Source organism: Entelurus aequoreus, linkage group LG04, assembly GCF_033978785.1.
Source record: "Entelurus aequoreus isolate RoL-2023_Sb linkage group LG04, RoL_Eaeq_v1.1, whole genome shotgun sequence".
Lineage (NCBI taxonomy): Eukaryota > Metazoa > Chordata > Actinopteri > Syngnathiformes > Syngnathidae > Entelurus > Entelurus aequoreus.
Window position 1 is genome coordinate 53,466,519 of NC_084734.1, and position 18,407 is coordinate 53,484,925.

Below are 18,407 nucleotides of genomic sequence, written 5' to 3' on the forward strand. Positions count from 1 at the left end.
TTGCAAAAACAAGTGCAACTGTACTTATTTGTACAAAAGTGTTAACATTGTATTTCCATGGCATATTGCATTGTAACTAGTTCCACAGCAGTTTCTATTCTGTTCTTACCTTATCTCATTGATCTCATCTCATACTGTATGTGTGTTGATGTGTGCGTACACCTGAAAAACATAACAAATACATGAACATAACAATGAACAGAGTTGTACTTTTTAGATGTCAGGGCCCTATGCAATATGTACACATTTTCTTAATATAGTATATATTTTAACTGACCTTTATTTGACTATGTTTGTCTTTTTGTAGGTGGCTAAAATATGCGGTGCTGCTGACCGCCGTCTAACGTTATGTTACTGTGTGTGATACATTGACTAACGTAACGTTATGCGTAGGTACCTCATGCAACCCTGCTTAAAAAATCACTTGACAAAAAGTATGAATAAGGTAGCAAACTGCAGTGGAAGCAACATATTGCCGGGTTTGAAATGACGTTATAACCATAAACATCTTATAAGTAGACGCAATATTGGTTGCTGTGATGCGAGCAATTTGCATCTTGAAGTGGTGATGAGGAGCCGGCGAGCAGCCTAAACTGACAGTTGACAGGTAGAAAACAAAGATGCCGGGCTGGTGTTCAGCGTTTTCCTGCTCAAATGAGCGGACTGTTGAAAATAGGAATCGGGGGATTACTTTTCACAAGTAAGATTTAACATTAATGTACTATTGGTTGTATTTTATGAAAATAACATTACCACAGAGTTGAGAAGGAGCAAAGATCTTCAATATTTGTATGTGAAAATCACAAAGAAATCTTCTGGGGGAGGATGACGCCCCTACAGGGGTTTGGTTTACAAACTTTCTGCCCCACCTAAAACAAAATTCACCAGCCGCCATTGTTTATAATGCATTCTCATTTTAGGCAAAATATAAGACAATACTTTCTTAACAGTATAATTGTAACCAGGAATAAGTCTTCAAGTAACAATATTCAAATACTAACATTGTTGGGTAAAACAGAATTTGGTTTTATTCTGAATCCAGTGAAACAGATTGGTGGTTTTAGCTGATATAAAGACTTTCAGGTGTTTATATATGTTTAAGTATTTGGCAGACGCTTTTATCCAAAGCGACATACATAAAAAATACATATATAACAGTCACTGTAAACATGATCATTTAAGGGAAGAATGTAATACAAAATATCAATACAAAGTGTCACGACAGAATAAACTCTCTGCTGCTGCAGCAACAGAGATACGGTCTATAAGATATATAGATATCTAATGTATTCATACATTGTTTATGTAGCATGTATATATAACGTAATCATATTGTTTCTTCAATTTAAAAATAGCTGACCGTTTTTTCCCCCCTTCTCTGGGATTATATTCCCAGTTTTAATCTCGGACGTCTGGTCACTTATAGCGTATAAGAATATTCTATTACTGTTAAGCAAACTATGAATAATAAAACATGTGTCCGTTATCATAGCTACACGTATGACAAAAAAGCGCGTGAAAATGAGTGGTATTCAGTGAGGTAAAATGAATTAAATGCGTTGACAGTTCATTGCTCCTGCCAAATGAATTGCACTGAGTGGAGCGGATCACCACTCCAAGATGGCGGCCCCGCGTCTCGTCTGCGCCAGTAGGCAGTAGCGCTCGATGCTGTGTACCCTTATAAGATGTCTATGGTTATGACGTCAGCAGTGAGTTTACAGCCTCACTGATTTAACTACACAGCAAATAAAAGTCATGTTACTTAGCCAATAAACGTTATCTTACATTCAAAACTTACCCTTCTTTGTGCAACTTCAAATGTCGAACGAAGTTGGAAGTTGTTGCGTCTCCGTCTGTAATATTCGAACTGCGTGATTTGCATACGGCAATTCGTTGACCAAGTCGTAGTTTTTAAACCCGAACGAAACCAACTTCGGTATAAATCTTTCTCACTGGCGCGTTGTTTGACAACTCTTGTTCATTGGTTGTCCTGCAATTTGATTGGATCAATGCTGTGTGATGAAAACAATGTAGATCTAATTTGATTGGCTGTTGTACTGAGAGCACACACGCTGACACGCAGCACACACGCTGATAGACAGACACGTACAAAATGAAAGCTACTGAGCGCTCCCAAATAACTTTTTAAGCTTTAGGTTTTGGGGAAAGTAGCAAGTCATGTCAAGTCAAAAGGCTTAAGTCCAAGTGAAGTCACAAGTCATTGATGTTAAAGTCTAAGTCGAGTTGCAAGTCTCTTTACATTTTGTCAAGTCGAGTCTAAAGTCATCAAATTCATGACTCGAGTCTGACTCGAGTCCAAGTCATGTGACTCGAGTCCACACCTCTGCTGTCTTGACACTTCGTATTGATATTTTGTATTACATTCTTCCCTTAAATGATAATGTTTACAGTGATTGTTATATATGTATTTTTTATGTATGTCGCTTTGGATAAAAGCGTCTGCCAAATACTTAAACATATATAAACACCTGAAACTCTTTATATCAGCTAAAACCACCAATCTCTTTCACTGGATTCAGAATAAAACCAAATGCTGTCTTTCCCAACAATGTTAGTATTTGAATATTGTTACTTGAAGACTTATTCCTGGTTACAGTTATACTGTTAAGAAAGTATTGTCTTATATTTTGCCTAAAATGAGAATGCATCATAATCAGTGGCGGCTGGTGAATTTTGTTTTAGGTGGGGCTGAAAGTTTGTAAACCAAACCCCTGTAGGGGCGTCATCCTCCCCCAGAAGATTTCTTTGTGATTTTCACATACAAATATTGAAGATCTTTGCTCCTTCTCAACTCTGTGGTAATGTTATTTTCATAAAATACAACCAATAGTACATTAATGTTAAATCTTACTTGTGAAAAGTAATCCCCCGATTCCTATTTTCAACAGTCCGCTCATTTGAGCAGTAAAACGCTGAACACCAGCCCGGCATCTTTGTTTTCTACCTGTCAACTGTCAGTTTAGGCTGCTCGCCGGCTCCTCATCACCACTTCAAGATGCAATTTGCTTGCGTCACAGCAACCAATACTGCGTCTACTTATAAGATGTCTATGGTTATAACATAATTTCAAACACAGCAATATGTTGCGTCCACTGCAGTTCGCTACCTTATTCATACTTTTTGTCAAGTGATTTTTTTAAGCAGGGTTGCATGAGGTACCTATACTTAACGTTATGTTAGTCAATGTATCACACACAGTAACGTAACATTAGACGGCGGTCAGCAGCACCGCGTATTTTAGCCACCTACAAAAAGACAAACATAGTCAAATAAAGGTCAGTTAAAATGTATACTATATTAAGAATATGTGTACATATTGCATAGGGCCCTGACATCTAAAAAGTACAACTCTGTTCATTGTTATGTTCATGTATTTGTTATGTTTTTCATGTGTACGCACACATAAACACACATACAGTATGAGATGAGATCAATGAGATAAGGTAAGAACAGAATAGAAACTGCTGTGGAACTAGTTACAATGCAATATGCCATGGAAATACAATGTTAACACTTTTGTACAAATAAGTACAGTTACACTTGTTTTTGCAAATGTCTTTATTCTGTAAAGGAATGAGTTAAATGTTTAAAATTGTTTAAACTATTAAAATGACTGGTTAATAGTGCTATTTTGAATTGCAACGTCAGTACTATTTTTTTTTCATGCTATTTCAAATGCACTTGTTTTAATAAATAAATACAGCGGTTTAAAAGCATACACAATCTGTGTAAAAATATTAGTCTGTGGTTAAAAGGACTTGAAAGGACTCGAAACTCAAAATGCAGGACTTGTGACTTGACTTGAGACTTTCCAGTCTTGACTTTGGACTTGACTCGGGACTTGCCTGTCTTGACTCGGGACTTGACTCGAGACTTGAGGGCAAAGACTTGAGACTTACTTGTGACTTGCAAAGCAATGACTTGGTCCCACCTCTGCCACATTCCAAAAACATGTTGTTCATAGGAGAGCGTCAATGCTTGTTAGCATATATGTGTCATGTGGCTGGCGACCTGAGGGTGTACCCCACTTCAAGAGTATGTAGAAAAATTATAATGATTAGTATTCATTTGTGTCTGTAGAAGGTGACCGCCGTGTGCAGATCTTCCATGAGAACCTGAAGATTGCAGAGAAGCTCCAGTCTTTGGATCAAGGCTCTGCAGAGTATGGTATCACTAAATTCAGCGACCTCACTGGTGTGTATGCAGATGTTGGCGTGTTCTGCCACGTTCTTTGAGCATCTCTTGGTTTAACGGGTTTCTTTCTCTTTGCCTTCAGAGGAAGAGTTTCGCTCGACATACCTGAACCCGCTGCTCAGTCAGTGGACGCTTCAGCGACCAATGAAACTGTCTGCTTCTCCCCGAGGCCCCGCCCCTGCCAGTTGGGATTGGAGGGATCATGGAGCAGTCAGCCCGGTAAAAAACCAGGTAACGGAACGGAGGAGGAGGTTTCCCTAAAAGTATGTGACTAATAAGCTATATTTACTTTCAGTTGACCTCCTTATGTGTGTGTGTCCTCTAGGGTATGTGTGGATCTTGTTGGGCATTTTCTGTCACGGGTAACATCGAAGGCCAGTGGTTTCTGAAAAATGGAGCTTTGCTGTCATTGTCGGAACAAGGTAATGTTCTGTTACCCCCTAAAAAAAACTACATAGTTAAGTACAGGATTTGAAAAGTTAATAATTTGTGCCTCACAGAACTGGTTGACTGTGACGGGCTGGACCAGGCGTGCAGAGGCGGGTTGCCGTCAAATGCCTACGAAGCGATTGAGAACCTTGGTATGTAGAAAGGGGTTTATTTAACCATTTTAAAAAGTACAGTTAATAGTTTAATTTTTAGTTGTGTCGAAATCCACTTATGTTGTTCCACGACGAGGGTTGTACGGTATACTGGTACTAATAAAGTACCGTGATACTAATTAATTGAAATTAGTTGCAATTAGTATTACCACCTTTGCTTCAAACTTAGGTAAACATTTAAATAATAAGCATTTAGATCTGCACAAGGAAAGAGTGACAGGTAATAATGTAGTTGTTACACCTGTCCTGCTGTTCGGCTCCCATGCAGACTGTAGCCGAGGAGCACAGGGCAGACATTCCCTTCAGGGTCAATGTCTTGTCGGGGGTAACAAACACAAAATAATTCCCGTGGTTCCTTACTGATACCTCTGTATAAACACTGAGCTCTGTGCTTGAACGTTATGTAAAGTGGGCAATTTTTAACGTCGTTTCTCCTGCGTGTTTGCTTCAGGCGGTCTGGAGTCAGAGAGCGACTACTCCTACAGCGGCCATAAGCAGACATGCGACTTCGCCAGCAAGAAGGTTGTTGCCTACATCAACAGCTCCGTGGAGCTGTCCAAAGATGAAAGTGGTAAGGCCACGACAACAACGTGGAGCCAAAATAACTCAAGCAGACACAAGCAATACACACCAATGTAAAAACCACACTTAAAACAAGCAAACAACAAAAGTGCATTTTAGAGATGGGAATCGAAAACCGGTTCTGTTCCCAGTGTATTAGTTCCTTGGAATCGCTTGCCATTTTTTCCAAACAAACCTTAACGATTCCGGCGGGCGTGCACGACGTCATTACGTAACGTGCGTAGTGACGTCAGACAGCAACATGGCTCCCACACTGGCAGAAACTTTCTAAAGTCTTTTTACAAGAGATTGCAACAGCGCTTCTTGTGATAATTGCAAGGCTGCTATTTCATCAAGAGGAGACATACGAGCAATATGCTGAAACATTTGAACATAAAGCATGCAATAATTATAAATGAATGTTGCAGCAGTCATCTGGCGTAAATACAACAGGTACTAACAAAACACAGACTTTAAAGTTACAGATACAGATATTTGTAAAATTAAAATGAATGTCTTCTCATGTAGATGAGAAATATGAGAGACAGATTCTGACTGGCGGGCAGTAAGTAATAGCTCCAGTTCACGTCTGCTGCTTGATGAATGTAATCGAGCAGCGACTGTTTGTGGTCAAAAGCTTGCATCCATTTGCCACAATAGACATTCCATTCTTTGGTAGGGGAATGTGCAATGGTAGTCAGAGAAAAGTTGCAGGTTTTACTCCCAACCAGATTTTCACTCAGTTATTTCCATTATACAGGTGAAACTAAAAAAAAAGAATATAGTGTAAAAGTTCAATCATGTCAGCAATATAACTTCAAATGTGAAACTAATATGTGATATTAAATCATTACATGCATAGTGATGTCAAACCTTTATTTATTATAGTTTGATGATCATGGTTTAAGATTTTTGAAACTTCATATTTTCTGAGATTTTCAATTCAAGGTTTTCATAAGCTGTGGGCTATAATCATCAGACTTATATCAAAAGTAGGCTTGACATATCTGACTTAGTATGTAATGAGTTAATATCACGTTACTAAATGTTATGCTATTGTGTAATTTCCACATATGATTTCCATCCATCTTTCATCTGCTTATCTGAAGTCGGGTCGCGGGGGCAGCAGCCTAAGCAGATAATCCCATACTTCCCTTTCCCAAACTACTTCGTCCAGCTCCTCCCAGGGGATCCCGAGGCGTTTCCAGGTCAGCTAGGAAACATAGTCCCCCCACATGTCCTGGGTCTTCCTCTGTGGCCTCCTACCGGTCGGACGTACCCTAAACAACTCCCCAGTTAGGCGTCCGGGGGGCATCCAGATCAGATGCCCGAACCACCTCATCTGGCTCCTTTCGATGTGGAGGACCGGTGGCTTTACTTTGAGCTCCTCCCGAATGACAGAGCTTGTACCGCTTCTACTCGTGATCTTGTCCTTTCGGTCATAACCCAAAGCTCATGACCATAGGTGAGGATAGGATCATGGATCGACCGGTAGATCGAGAGCGTTTCCTTCCGGCTCAGCTCCTTTTCACCACAACAGATTGATATAATGTCCGCATCACTGCAGACGCCGCACCGATCCGCCTGTTGATCTCACGATCCACTTTTCCCCCACTCGTGAACAAGGCCCCAATGTACTTTAACTCCTCCACTTGGGTACAAGATCTCCTCCCCAACCCGGAGAAGGCAATCCACCCTTTTCCGGGCGAGAACCATGGACTCGGACTTGGAGGTGCTGATTTTCATCCCAGTCGCTTCACACTCTGCTGCGAACCGATCCAGTGAGAGTTGAAGATCCTGGCCAGATGAAGCCATCAGGACCACATCATCTGCAAAAAGCAGAGACCTAATCCTGCAGCCACCAAATAGGATCCCCATGCCCCGAGTGCGCCTACAAATTCTGTCCAAAAAAGTTGTAAACAGAACTCATGTCAAAGGACAGCACTGGCGGAGTCCGACTTACTGCCGGCAATGCGGTGCCAAACTCTTTGACACCGATCCTACAGGGAGCGAACCGCCACAATCAGGTGGTCCGATACCCCATACTCTTTAAGCAATTTCCACAGGACTTCCCAAGGGACACGGCCGAATGCCTTCTCCAAGTCCACAAAACACATGTAGAGTGGTGCTGCTGAATCCGAGTTTCGACTATCCGGCATAGCCTCCTCTCCAGTACACCTGAATAGACCTTACCGGGAAGGCTGAGGAGTGTGATCCTTCGATAGTTGGAACACACCCTCCGGTTCCCCGTCTTAAAGAGAGGAACCACCACCCTGGTCTGCCAATCCAGAGGCACCTCCCCCTATGTCCACGCAATGTTCCAGAGTCTTGTCAACCAAGACAGCCCCACAGCATCCAGAGCCTTAAAGAAAAACTGCACTTTTTTGGGGAATTTTGCCTATCGTTCACAATCATTATGAAAGGCATGATGACTGATGATTTTTTATTTAATGCATTGTAAGTATTAAATAAACAAAAATAAAAGTCTGCTTACACTATTCCACCAATAACGTTTTCAGAAAACTCCAACAATACTCAATTTATATTTTGTGACTTAAATATTAACCAAGCATATTAATGATATTATTATTATAAACGCTAACACAGACAAACTGTTTAGTGACCACTTCTGGGTGTGCCTATGTTTACATTATTGACTGATGAGCAGCTTGCTCACTCCCTTGCTCCCTGTAAGTTTATTCTAGATCATAAATCATGCACCTCACCTGCAAGGAAAAGGTGTGAGTAGGTATTTACACAAGTTGGGACACTTTGACAGCCATTTAGGACTTGGAACTGGCAAGACCAACACTAAAAGCGCTTGTTCCCCCTGCTCGCAACCCCGTTTTTTCGCGAAGATTATGAGACAATTGTTCATTTAAATGAGAACATATGAACATCCTAGCAGTCTGCATCCTATTGACAGCAGACCTTATACAGTAAGTGATGTTTTATTATGTTTGTTGGCTCTCATAAACTCAGCAGTGAGCAGAAATCAGTGATGAAGAAAGAAAAAAAAAGAAAACGTGATGCATTTTTTAAATGAATGTGTCGTGTGTGCTTAAAATGATCAAAATTTGTAAATAATAAATTATATTATAAATATGCCTGTTACTACATTTCATATATACTTACATCATGTATATAAAACCCAATAGTGGTGTTTGGATGTTTTTTAAAGGCGCTACAAGCAGATTTGAATACCTCCAATAGGCTCCATTGTAAACGGACTTTTGGAAAAAATCCATCCAAGGTATTTCATAATGATTGTGAACAATAGGCAAAATTTAAAAAAAAGTGCAGTTTCCCTTAAGGAACTCCGGGCGGATCTCATCCACCCACAAGGAGCTTTTTAACTACCTTGGCAACCTCAGCCCCAGAAATAGGAGAGCCCAAAACAGATTTCCCAGGCACTGCTTCCTCATAGGAAGACGTGTAGCTGGGATTAAGGTGGTCTTCGAAGTATTCCCTCCACTGATCCACAACATCCTGAGTCGAGGTCAGCAGCACACCATACACGATGTTGACAGTGCACTGCTCCCCCCTCCTGAGGCGGCAGATGGTGCTTCAGGACGGCTTCGAAGCCGAAGTTGTTTTCCATGGCCTCCCCGAACTCCTCCCATGTCCGAGGTTTTGCCTCTGCAACCGCCGAAGCCGCACACTACTTGGCCTGTTGGTACCTGTCCACTGCCTCAAGAGTCCCATGGGCCAAAAAACCCGATAGGACTCTTTCTTCAGCTTGGCGGGTTCTGGAAGCAGCCTCCACAATAGAGGCACGGAACATGGTCCACTCGGGCATGTGCAGCTCCTCTTCGTGACATGTTCAAAGTTCTTCCGGAGGTGGCAAATTTAATCCCCCTCTGACAGGAGACTCTGCACTCTGCTAGACGTTCTCATGAGACCCTCACAATGCGTTTGGGCCTGCCAGATCTGTCCGGCATCCTACCCCACCATCGGAGCCAACTCACCACCCGGTTTTATCCGAGTGTCCAAAACATGAGACCGTAAATCCGATGACACAACCACAAAATCAATCATCAAACTGCGGTCATCGAACACATTATTTATTTTGTTAAATTCTACAGAAGAATATTTATTTCTTATTTTCAAGAAAGGTATTTTTTTTCTATGTATGTATGTATGTGCCTCTTAGACTTCAATGTAGGCTTTGTAAGGTCACGTTACCTGCAAACTAAACAAAATTGATGCTAATCCACCTTTTTGCTCTCAGATTTTCAAAATAAGAATTGATAAAAGAACCGATAAAAAACGAATCGTTAAGCAGAATCGAAAGTTGAATCGGAACCAGAAAAATCACATCAATGCCCATCTCTTGTGCATTTACAGTGTAGCGGTTCATACGGCTGACTTTGATTAGATTAGATTAAATTAGATACAACTTCATTAATTCCTTGGGAGTGCGCCCTCAGGAAATTGAATATCCCAGTAGCAGCAACACTGTATGCCCTACACATGACAGTAACAGCAATAGCAGCACAACATGTAAACAGAGAATAAAATAAGAAAGTCAAAATAAAAGACTTTATAAATTCAAAATCTGATAATACACATATTGAACTATTTGAAATGTGCAATGGCTCATCTCGGGCAACTTTTCTAGATTTGTGTAAAAGGTTCATAAGATGAAGATGACTCATTTGAGTAACAGGTCTGAAAGTAACAGGAGTGAGTTTTTATCATAAAATTATCAAATACTATACATTAAATATAACCATATCATATTAATGCTTTTAGCATGTTGAGACTGAGCACATTACAAAGACTCTAGAAAAATATTGTATTCTGAAAATTATTAACAAAAACTATTTTAGTAAACAGGACTGTGCTGATATTTTTAGTTGAACTATATGGAAGGATGTGAATGATGCAATTTCCTGTGGCCGATGTGACTTTTAAAAAACATTTTAAATTTTTCAGGGGTGTTTATGTGTTAAAGTAACAGGGCTGAGTAAAAAATTAGACACACAAATAAAGTGTAAATTTTAGGTTTGTGATAGCGTAACAAGACTGAGTGAAAACCCAAGAACATGACTTAAAAAGGTGCCGTCATATTATGAGTTTTTTCTACTTTTAAAACACTTCATTTTAGTCTCCATAACATGTCAGGGTGGTCAAAAGTTTGCATAGATTATATTTTACAGACCCTCTTAATGCGGCTTTCTGACCGTCTCTTCAGGATGCATCGTTTTGTGGGCGGTCCTATTTATGTGATTCCACTTCAACTGCGTCTTCTCCCCACTAGCCATGTTATAGTTTTAAGCGCCTCCATAGCGAGTCAACTGACAGATGTAGGTTTGAACTATACGCTACTTTGTATTAGAAATGGCAATAGCGGAGGATACATGTGCATGCACGAGTCAGTCTGCCCCACAACTAGAAGATAGAGAAAAAGGCACAGTTTATTAATAACTACAGCACCGGACTACAATGGTGGACTTGCGCAAAGCACTTTGGCTAAATTTAACCTCTGTATAAACGTAACTTGTAACAAATACGTCACAAACTACTCAAACTTCAAATGGCTTGTTTGAAAGAAGCATGAAGACAGGCAAGATTGTTTTATAAATACATCTGCTGTGCTTCCATGGGTTGAATTACATTTTTGGGGGCTAACGCAAATACACAAAAACAGGTACCAATGGGTAAGAAGTTGGTTTTGCATATTAGGTCCCCTTTAAGTGTACATTTTACAAAATATTTGTTTTAAAGAAAATATACTTCAAAGTACAGTTAGGATAAGCTATATAAAAAATAAAAAAAATAAACTTTTCTGAAGGATTCAAATTATTATTTCATGGTAAAGTCGAATTTTAGGAAGAGGGTACAGGCAACAAATCTATTTTTCCATCGTTCAAGTTTGTTAATTTTTGCAAATGTATTCATTAGAAATGTATTCATTAGATATGCAATTATATCACTGTACAGGACACTTTGCGTACTAAAAAAATATTTTACAGTTTATTTTATTCTGCATGTATACAATTTATTTCCAGTGGACATAAATGGCAAAGATGGGTGGAATGGCTTAGAACCACCTATGAAAATACAAGTGAAAAAAAATCAAAACATGAACACTGTCCAGTTTAAACATGTCAATATTTGTACATAGACTAAACAGGAATTATTTGTGTTTAATGTGCAGGCACCCAGTTACTATAGTTTTTCTCTTAAGTGTCCTGTCATTGACTGCTGACCAGTACAGTCAGCATGCCCAAACCTCACCCCCTTATGAATACGCAAATCATATTGAAATTAGCCATGTGCCCAAGATCTGCATACTCTGCAGAAAATCAAATGTTGGCAAAGCCCAAACGACCACCTCTGTGTGTCGCCAAAGTTTTGCCAAGTATTGTAGAAATGTGCATGAAGTTGGCATGAGGCAATACACATTTCCACATCAAGTTCACTCTCTTGACACATCTCATCTTTTGCCGTAAAAAAGGGCATACACCAGATTTTCGTAAATACGCAAGCTTGTTACATGAAGCCCCAGGGGCATTATAAAGTGTAAATGAGAGAAGGTGAATAGGTAGCACCAAATTGATTTGTGTCGGGTCGCAAATTCATTGTGTCCATTTTTCCCCTTTCTCTCAGAAATGGCAGCTTGGCTGGCAGAGAACGGACCCATTTCTGTGGCTTTGAACGCCTTTGCCATGCAGGTAAAGCCATACTATCTCCTGATTGAAACAAATAAGAAACAATACCTGTTAAAGCGTGATATTTAACATGATATTTTTTTATTTTTCTTGACTTGTGTAGTTTTACAGGAAGGGCGTGTCCCACCCTTTTAAGATCTTTTGTAACCCCTGGATGATTGACCACGCTGTGCTGCTGGTGGGATATGGAGACCGTAAGTGATTATATACAAATTATGAAGGCAGAAATGTAGAGCTGCTTGAATGTGCAAGGGTACCGATTTAGGAATGTGATCAAATAATGGAGGTGTCTGTGCATTTAGGTAAAGGAATTCCATTCTGGGCTATCAAAAACAGCTGGGGGGAGGATTATGGAGAGGAGGTAAGACAAACCTATACAAGGGTATCATTCCCTGAGCTTTAATGCAGTGTTTTTCAACCACTGTGCCGCGCGGCACACTAGTGTACCGTGAGATATTGTCTGGTGCGGCCGTGGGAGATTATGTAATTTCACCTAAGTGGGTTAAAAATATTTTTTGCAAACCAGTAATTATAATCCGCAAATGTGCCGTTGTTGAGTGTCTGTGCTGTCGTCTAGAGCTCGGCGGAATGACCGTGTAATACTCTTCCATATCATTAGGTGGCAGCAGGTAGCTAATTGCTTTGTAGATGTCGGGAACATGGTTTGTCGTGATCACAATATGCAGATGACAGCGGGATGCAGTGTGCAGGTAAAAAGGTGTCTAATGCGTAAACCAAAAATAAACAAAAGGCAAGTAAGTGCCCCTAAGAAAAGGCATTGAAGCTTAGGGATGGCTATGCAAAACGAAGCTAAAACTGAACTGGCTGCAAAGTAAACAAAAACAGTATGCTGGACGACAGCAAAGACTTACAGCGTGTGGAGGAGCAGACGGCGTCCACAAAGTACATCTGTACATGACATGACAATTAACAACAAAATAGGAGCGCAAGACAAGAACTAAAACACTACACAGAAAAACAGCAAAAAACTCCAAATAAGTCACGGCGTGATGTGACAGGTCATGACAGTACACCTACTTTGAGACAAGAGCTATAGTGATGCATGGTTGGTTATGGTTTGAATTCATATCCAACAATTGCGAGAACAACTTTTTATTGTCAATATCAGCTGCTGAATTTCATTTTTTAATGTTTTCTGCTCGTGGTGTGCCTCGAGATTTTTTCAATGAAAAAAATGTGCCTTGGCTCAGAAAAGGTTGAAAAACACTGCCTTAATGGATAGGAAAACAAAGTAATTATGTGGTATATAGTTATTTAATTGTTATTTTCAAATTAATCATTCTTTTCTCACACAGGGTTACTACTACCTATACAGGGGTTCCAATGCATGTGGAATCAACAGGATGGGTTCATCTGCTGTTGTCAACTAAATAACACAGCACACACACACACGCACGCACACACACACACATACACACACACATATATATGATCAAACCATCATGGCTCACAGACTGCATGACCAGCTCATCTACACAACGACATGCGCCTGACTTCCTCATGTTATTTTAAAACCAGACTTGTGTTCCTCTGTGTTGCAAAATCTATGTTAAAAAACAACCCAGCACTATTGTTACTGTTACAAATATTGTGGATTTGTTGATTTTTAAAGCATTCTTCACATAACTATTAGGTGTACTTTTTCATTTGTCAATTTTAGAGGTGAAGAACTGTTTTTAAGAATACTGTATTGTCTGCCGCATTCGTACTCACTGTAGGCTGCTGTGCTGTGAACTGTCTTATTTGTTTTGTTACCACTGACTGGAGAAATGTGATTAGATCTTCATGGTAAGCTCTGGTGTAAAAATGTTGGAAGTTGGTAAGAAATAAATTGAGAAATTAAAATATATGAAATGATATTTTTCTTTGTACATTTGTTGACAATTATTCACAACATGGCACCTGTGTGAAGTTGCTCCCGCCTTGTCAAGATCTCCCCAAACGTTTCCCAATTGTTTGTGCGGTTAAAGTTTTAACCTCAAATTTGCCACCTCATCGCAGGGCCACACAGATAGACAGACAACATTCACACTCACATTCATAACTAGAGTAGTCAAACAAAAAATTGCCGCAAAAACGATTGGGAAAAGATAGAGAAGATTTTGACAAGATGGAGGGGCCAACATCACGCAGATCAACGTGACTGGTCATTTTTAAAATGCCGTTTGATTGATTGGGACTTTTATTAGTAGGTTGCATAGTGAAGTACATATTCCGTACAATTGACCACTAAATGGTAACACCCGAATAAGTTTTTCAACTTGTTTAAGTCGGGGTCCGTTCTAGAGTAAACTTGTGTTTTCTGGAAAAACAACTACTGTACTTAAACACATCTAAGCCATATTTGCTTATTGCCTTTTCCACTTTATAAATAAGAGAAGCAGATTATTAGCGTCATTCACACAATTTTTACCAGATAAGTCGCAATATGTTGTTGAAAAGTGTTCCAGCCACACGCTGCTTGATCAAAACCCAACTTGAAATTAAACCGACTCCATTTCCCATGATACACTTGCACTATTCCGGTCAGAAAATGTAAGTCAAAGTAAAAGTCGTGTGTTTTTTATAACTAAGTAACCAAACAGGTGGCAATATGTCGATCAAATGGGGTTAAATACTGATTAATCTTACACAAACTCTTAATTTCAAATCACATCGCTAACTCGACTGTCGTGTGCAAAATTAAAACACGCAGTCTTATTGTGAAAAGTACTTTATGGCGCTCAAACCCGGAAGTGAACGAGTATCATTTCGATTGTTGCCACACAACATGAGCGCTTAAAATGTGGTTGAGTTCATCTGTAAATATAAATTCATATATTCGTTTTAAAGCTACATCTGGGCCTTGGCGAGATTCAGTGACATGCGCTGACTAAAAGACAGTAATCTTTTCAAGGTACTTTCACAGTTTAATCCCAAACTTTTGTACCGCATGGAGTCTGCTAACATCAGCTAAAATACACCATTGCACGTTGTTATGTTTTACTTTAAAGAAAACCTTTGATAGTTTTGGGACTAAGTTTGGACAAAGTGGCTTTCTATATCTTGGACATATTAGTATTAAAGTTGTCATATGCAAAAAAACCTGTAATTTACAACTACAAGTTATACTACTGAGTGGGGTGTTTGAAAGTGTGGGCCGGGTGCCACTTTTTGCCCGCAGCTTGTTTTTTGTTGGCCCTTGATATAATGTAAATCAACATTACTGTATTATTAATAATATATTTTTTTATAATACTGGATGCATGGTAGGATATCTTAGCATATATCGACCTACATTGGATTGGTTTCAACATCTTAAATGCACATAGTGAAGCCATGCCTCCCTCATTTTTTCTGTGGGGAAGAAGAGTAGACACCCCTAAACTACACTGCATTTATTTCCTCAGCTGGCAGATGATTCATAATGTCACAGGCCACAAAACGCAAGCACGTTGTCAAGGAGGTTCTTGGAGACTATGTCACGCCAGCGGAGAATCAACAGATTGTGAGGGTTAGTAAGACATCCTTTGAATGAATTAATTATATTCTTAAAGCGCTTTACATTGCAAACCCTATACATCTAAGATTGGTGGTGGTGAGCTAAATGTATACCAGTGTGGCTGGCACTGGAAGCAAGGTGGGTGAAGTGATTTGCCCTAAAACAACGGCAGCAACTAGGATGGCATATGCTGGAATCGACCCAACCCTCAAGCTTCTGAACACTGCTCTACCTGCTGAGCCACTCCGTTCTGTCATATACCATATTTCCTTGAATTGGTGCAGGGAATATAGTATTCGCACGTCTAGAATTACTGCCGGGTCAAACTCGTTTCTCAAAATAATTAACGCATGCTTGGCCTTATCGCCGGTTTATTATTGAAGCCGGATCAAATTCGTTTTGCAAAATATAAATTTTATTATCGCATGTCTATAATTTTCACCGGGTCAAACTCGTTTCGCAAAATATTTAGCATATGGCTAGAACTTCCACCGGGTCAAATTCGTTACGTCACGAGTGACGCATCTGTCCTCATTTTCAAAATGGAGGAAGCTGCTTTCAGTAGTTTACAATCGCACAAAGGAAACAAGATAAAGAGCTATTCAGTAGGATTTAAGGTCCAAGCTATTGAATACCGGTACAGTATGCTAAGGAGAACAGTAAGCAGCTATGTTTTATTAATATACCGTAGCTGCGTGTGTGAAATACTGTATAAGTCATTAAATGACTCCCGCCTCCTGGTGGTAAAGGGCGCTGCCGCGCTAGTGATCCTTCTTGCGACTTCCGGTACTGCAGAAGAAGTGAACACACGCAGCAAGAGATTTTTTTTTCTTCTTTTTAACAAGGAGGATTACATACCGGTATCTAAAATAAAACAGTTTTCTAAACTGGACTTTCAATCGAAGCAGGAGGTAATAATTAAAGGAATATCTCCATCGAGACAGAGACTTTTAAAACGGAAAAAAGAAAATAATGAAGACTTCTATAAACAAGTTATCGATGCTTTTGGTCAGAAGGAGCTGCAAATGGACTCCATTTATAAGTACAGGTAAGACCATAATAACGTTTTTTTTAATTAAATGTGCTTTTCATGATGGTATGCTTACATCACACCTAGTGTGTGTGTGACAATCATTGGTACTTTAATCTTTAATCACACTCAAAGCGCACGTCTAAATTTTATGGATTCCTTTTGGTAAACGCCGGAGTGAGAAGAGGTTTTAAAATAATTACCGCATGCACGGCCATCTCGCCGGTTTCCGGTAAACGCAGGAGTGACAGGAGGTTTTAAATTAATTAACGCCCCTGCGGCTATTCAAGGAAATACGGTACTTACCCTTTTAAATGTATGTGTAATCATGCAACACTTGACGAAATACTTCCCGTCTCTTAATCTCTGGTAGGTGACTGGTAGCCGTGGTAACAACCTCCATGAAACAGTCACACATCAGGGCCAGATGTTTCTTGTGAGCATGCCCACCAAATTCCGCAAGAACATTTGGATCAAGAGAGGTGAGATCAACTGCAACTTCACAAGTAAAACAGCCTATGATTGAGTGTCAAATCAAATTAGTCACTGTTCATCTACGACACTTACACACTGTCATTCTGTCTGTTTATACAGTATAGAGCAAAGTGGTGGTTATCACTATTAACTGGTGGGAGGAGTGTCCACATTAGTTATTCCGATACAAACAGTCCAGGCCAAAAATTGTGGGAGTGACTCAAAAGGGTTGTATTATGCTAAGCCCTATTTTCTTGCATGTCAGTACTAAGGGGGGCAACGATTCATCGAAATTGTCAACAAATATCGATATTAATAACAAATATATTGTTATTAATATTATTATTTTACTTGTTGTGGTTTATTTGTTACTAATTTATGTCCGTTTTTTAACTATATTTAATCTGAATTTTGGTGGTACAATAAATAACTTTTCAAATGAATGAATAATTGTGCAATTAATTGTGATTACAATATCAATCAAAATAATCGTGATTATTGTTGCCATAATCATCCAGCACTAGCCATGGCCGCTCTACTCAACGTATGTTATGAAAACCGAATAATTTTCATCAAAGCTGCTTCCTGCTGGAAAATATTGTGCGTTTGACTTATAAGACAGCAGTCTCTGCTCGATTTGCTGCAGCACTTTCCCACCCTGCAGGCAGCGCCATCAAATAACGTTCTTTTCATGTTATGATAAATATTTTTAATAATTTTATAATAAATCATATATTATTAAATATTTATATTAAATCTAAAAATAAGTGGAGGATCTGTTGAACATTTACAAATGTTGTCTGTTGTGTCCTATCAAGGAGACTATGTGATTGTGGATCCAATCGAGGAAGGCGAGAAGGTAAAGGCAGAAATCAGCTCCATTCTCTACAAAGATCACATTGAGTACCTGCAAAAGTGTCATCTGTGGTGAGATTCTACTCAAACTCCACACAGCAGAGCTTGTCCTCCGGAATGAAACTGACTGCTTTGTCTGACTGATCGCCATTAGGCCTGAGGGCTTCACCAAGGAAGACCAGACTAACCAGAAGCCTGATCAGAAAGACCACACTGAGAAGAAGGAGGAGGAGGAGGAAGACAGTGCTAGAGACTCTGAGGACGACGAAACTGATCTCTTTGTGAACACCAACCGCAATACCTACCAGTACAGCGAGAGCGAGGAGGACGAGGACATTGAGGATGAAGAGGAACAGACCGACTCTTAGTGGCATTGGTGAACACACTTGGCAGCTTCCTTACGGACTTGTTGGACGCTCTAAAAGCTGGACTATTTCTGGATGTAAATGTCGGCGCAGAGACGCCCACATTAAACAATTTTTATTACCGTA

At 39.7% G+C, this 18,407-nt stretch overlaps 1 protein-coding gene across 1 annotated transcript in view; it reads left to right on the forward strand.

Moving 5' to 3' along the window:
• The window catches only part of LOC133649209 (cathepsin F-like), a 32,959-nt gene extending 14,552 nt beyond the window's left edge, over positions 1-18,407 (forward strand). The window contains exons 6-17 of the mRNA XM_062046044.1: positions 4,102-4,215; positions 4,298-4,446; positions 4,541-4,637; positions 4,716-4,796; positions 5,269-5,388; positions 11,994-12,058; positions 12,159-12,249; positions 12,358-12,416; positions 15,483-15,569; positions 16,961-17,069; positions 17,880-17,988; positions 18,071-18,407. Coding sequence (XP_061902028.1) covers positions 4,102-4,215; positions 4,298-4,446; positions 4,541-4,637; positions 4,716-4,796; positions 5,269-5,388; positions 11,994-12,058; positions 12,159-12,249; positions 12,358-12,416; positions 15,483-15,569; positions 16,961-17,069; positions 17,880-17,988; positions 18,071-18,284 — 1,295 coding nt within the window. The 3' untranslated portion in view covers positions 18,285-18,407. The remainder of the gene's footprint in view (positions 1-4,101; positions 4,216-4,297; positions 4,447-4,540; positions 4,638-4,715; positions 4,797-5,268; positions 5,389-11,993; positions 12,059-12,158; positions 12,250-12,357; positions 12,417-15,482; positions 15,570-16,960; positions 17,070-17,879; positions 17,989-18,070) is intronic.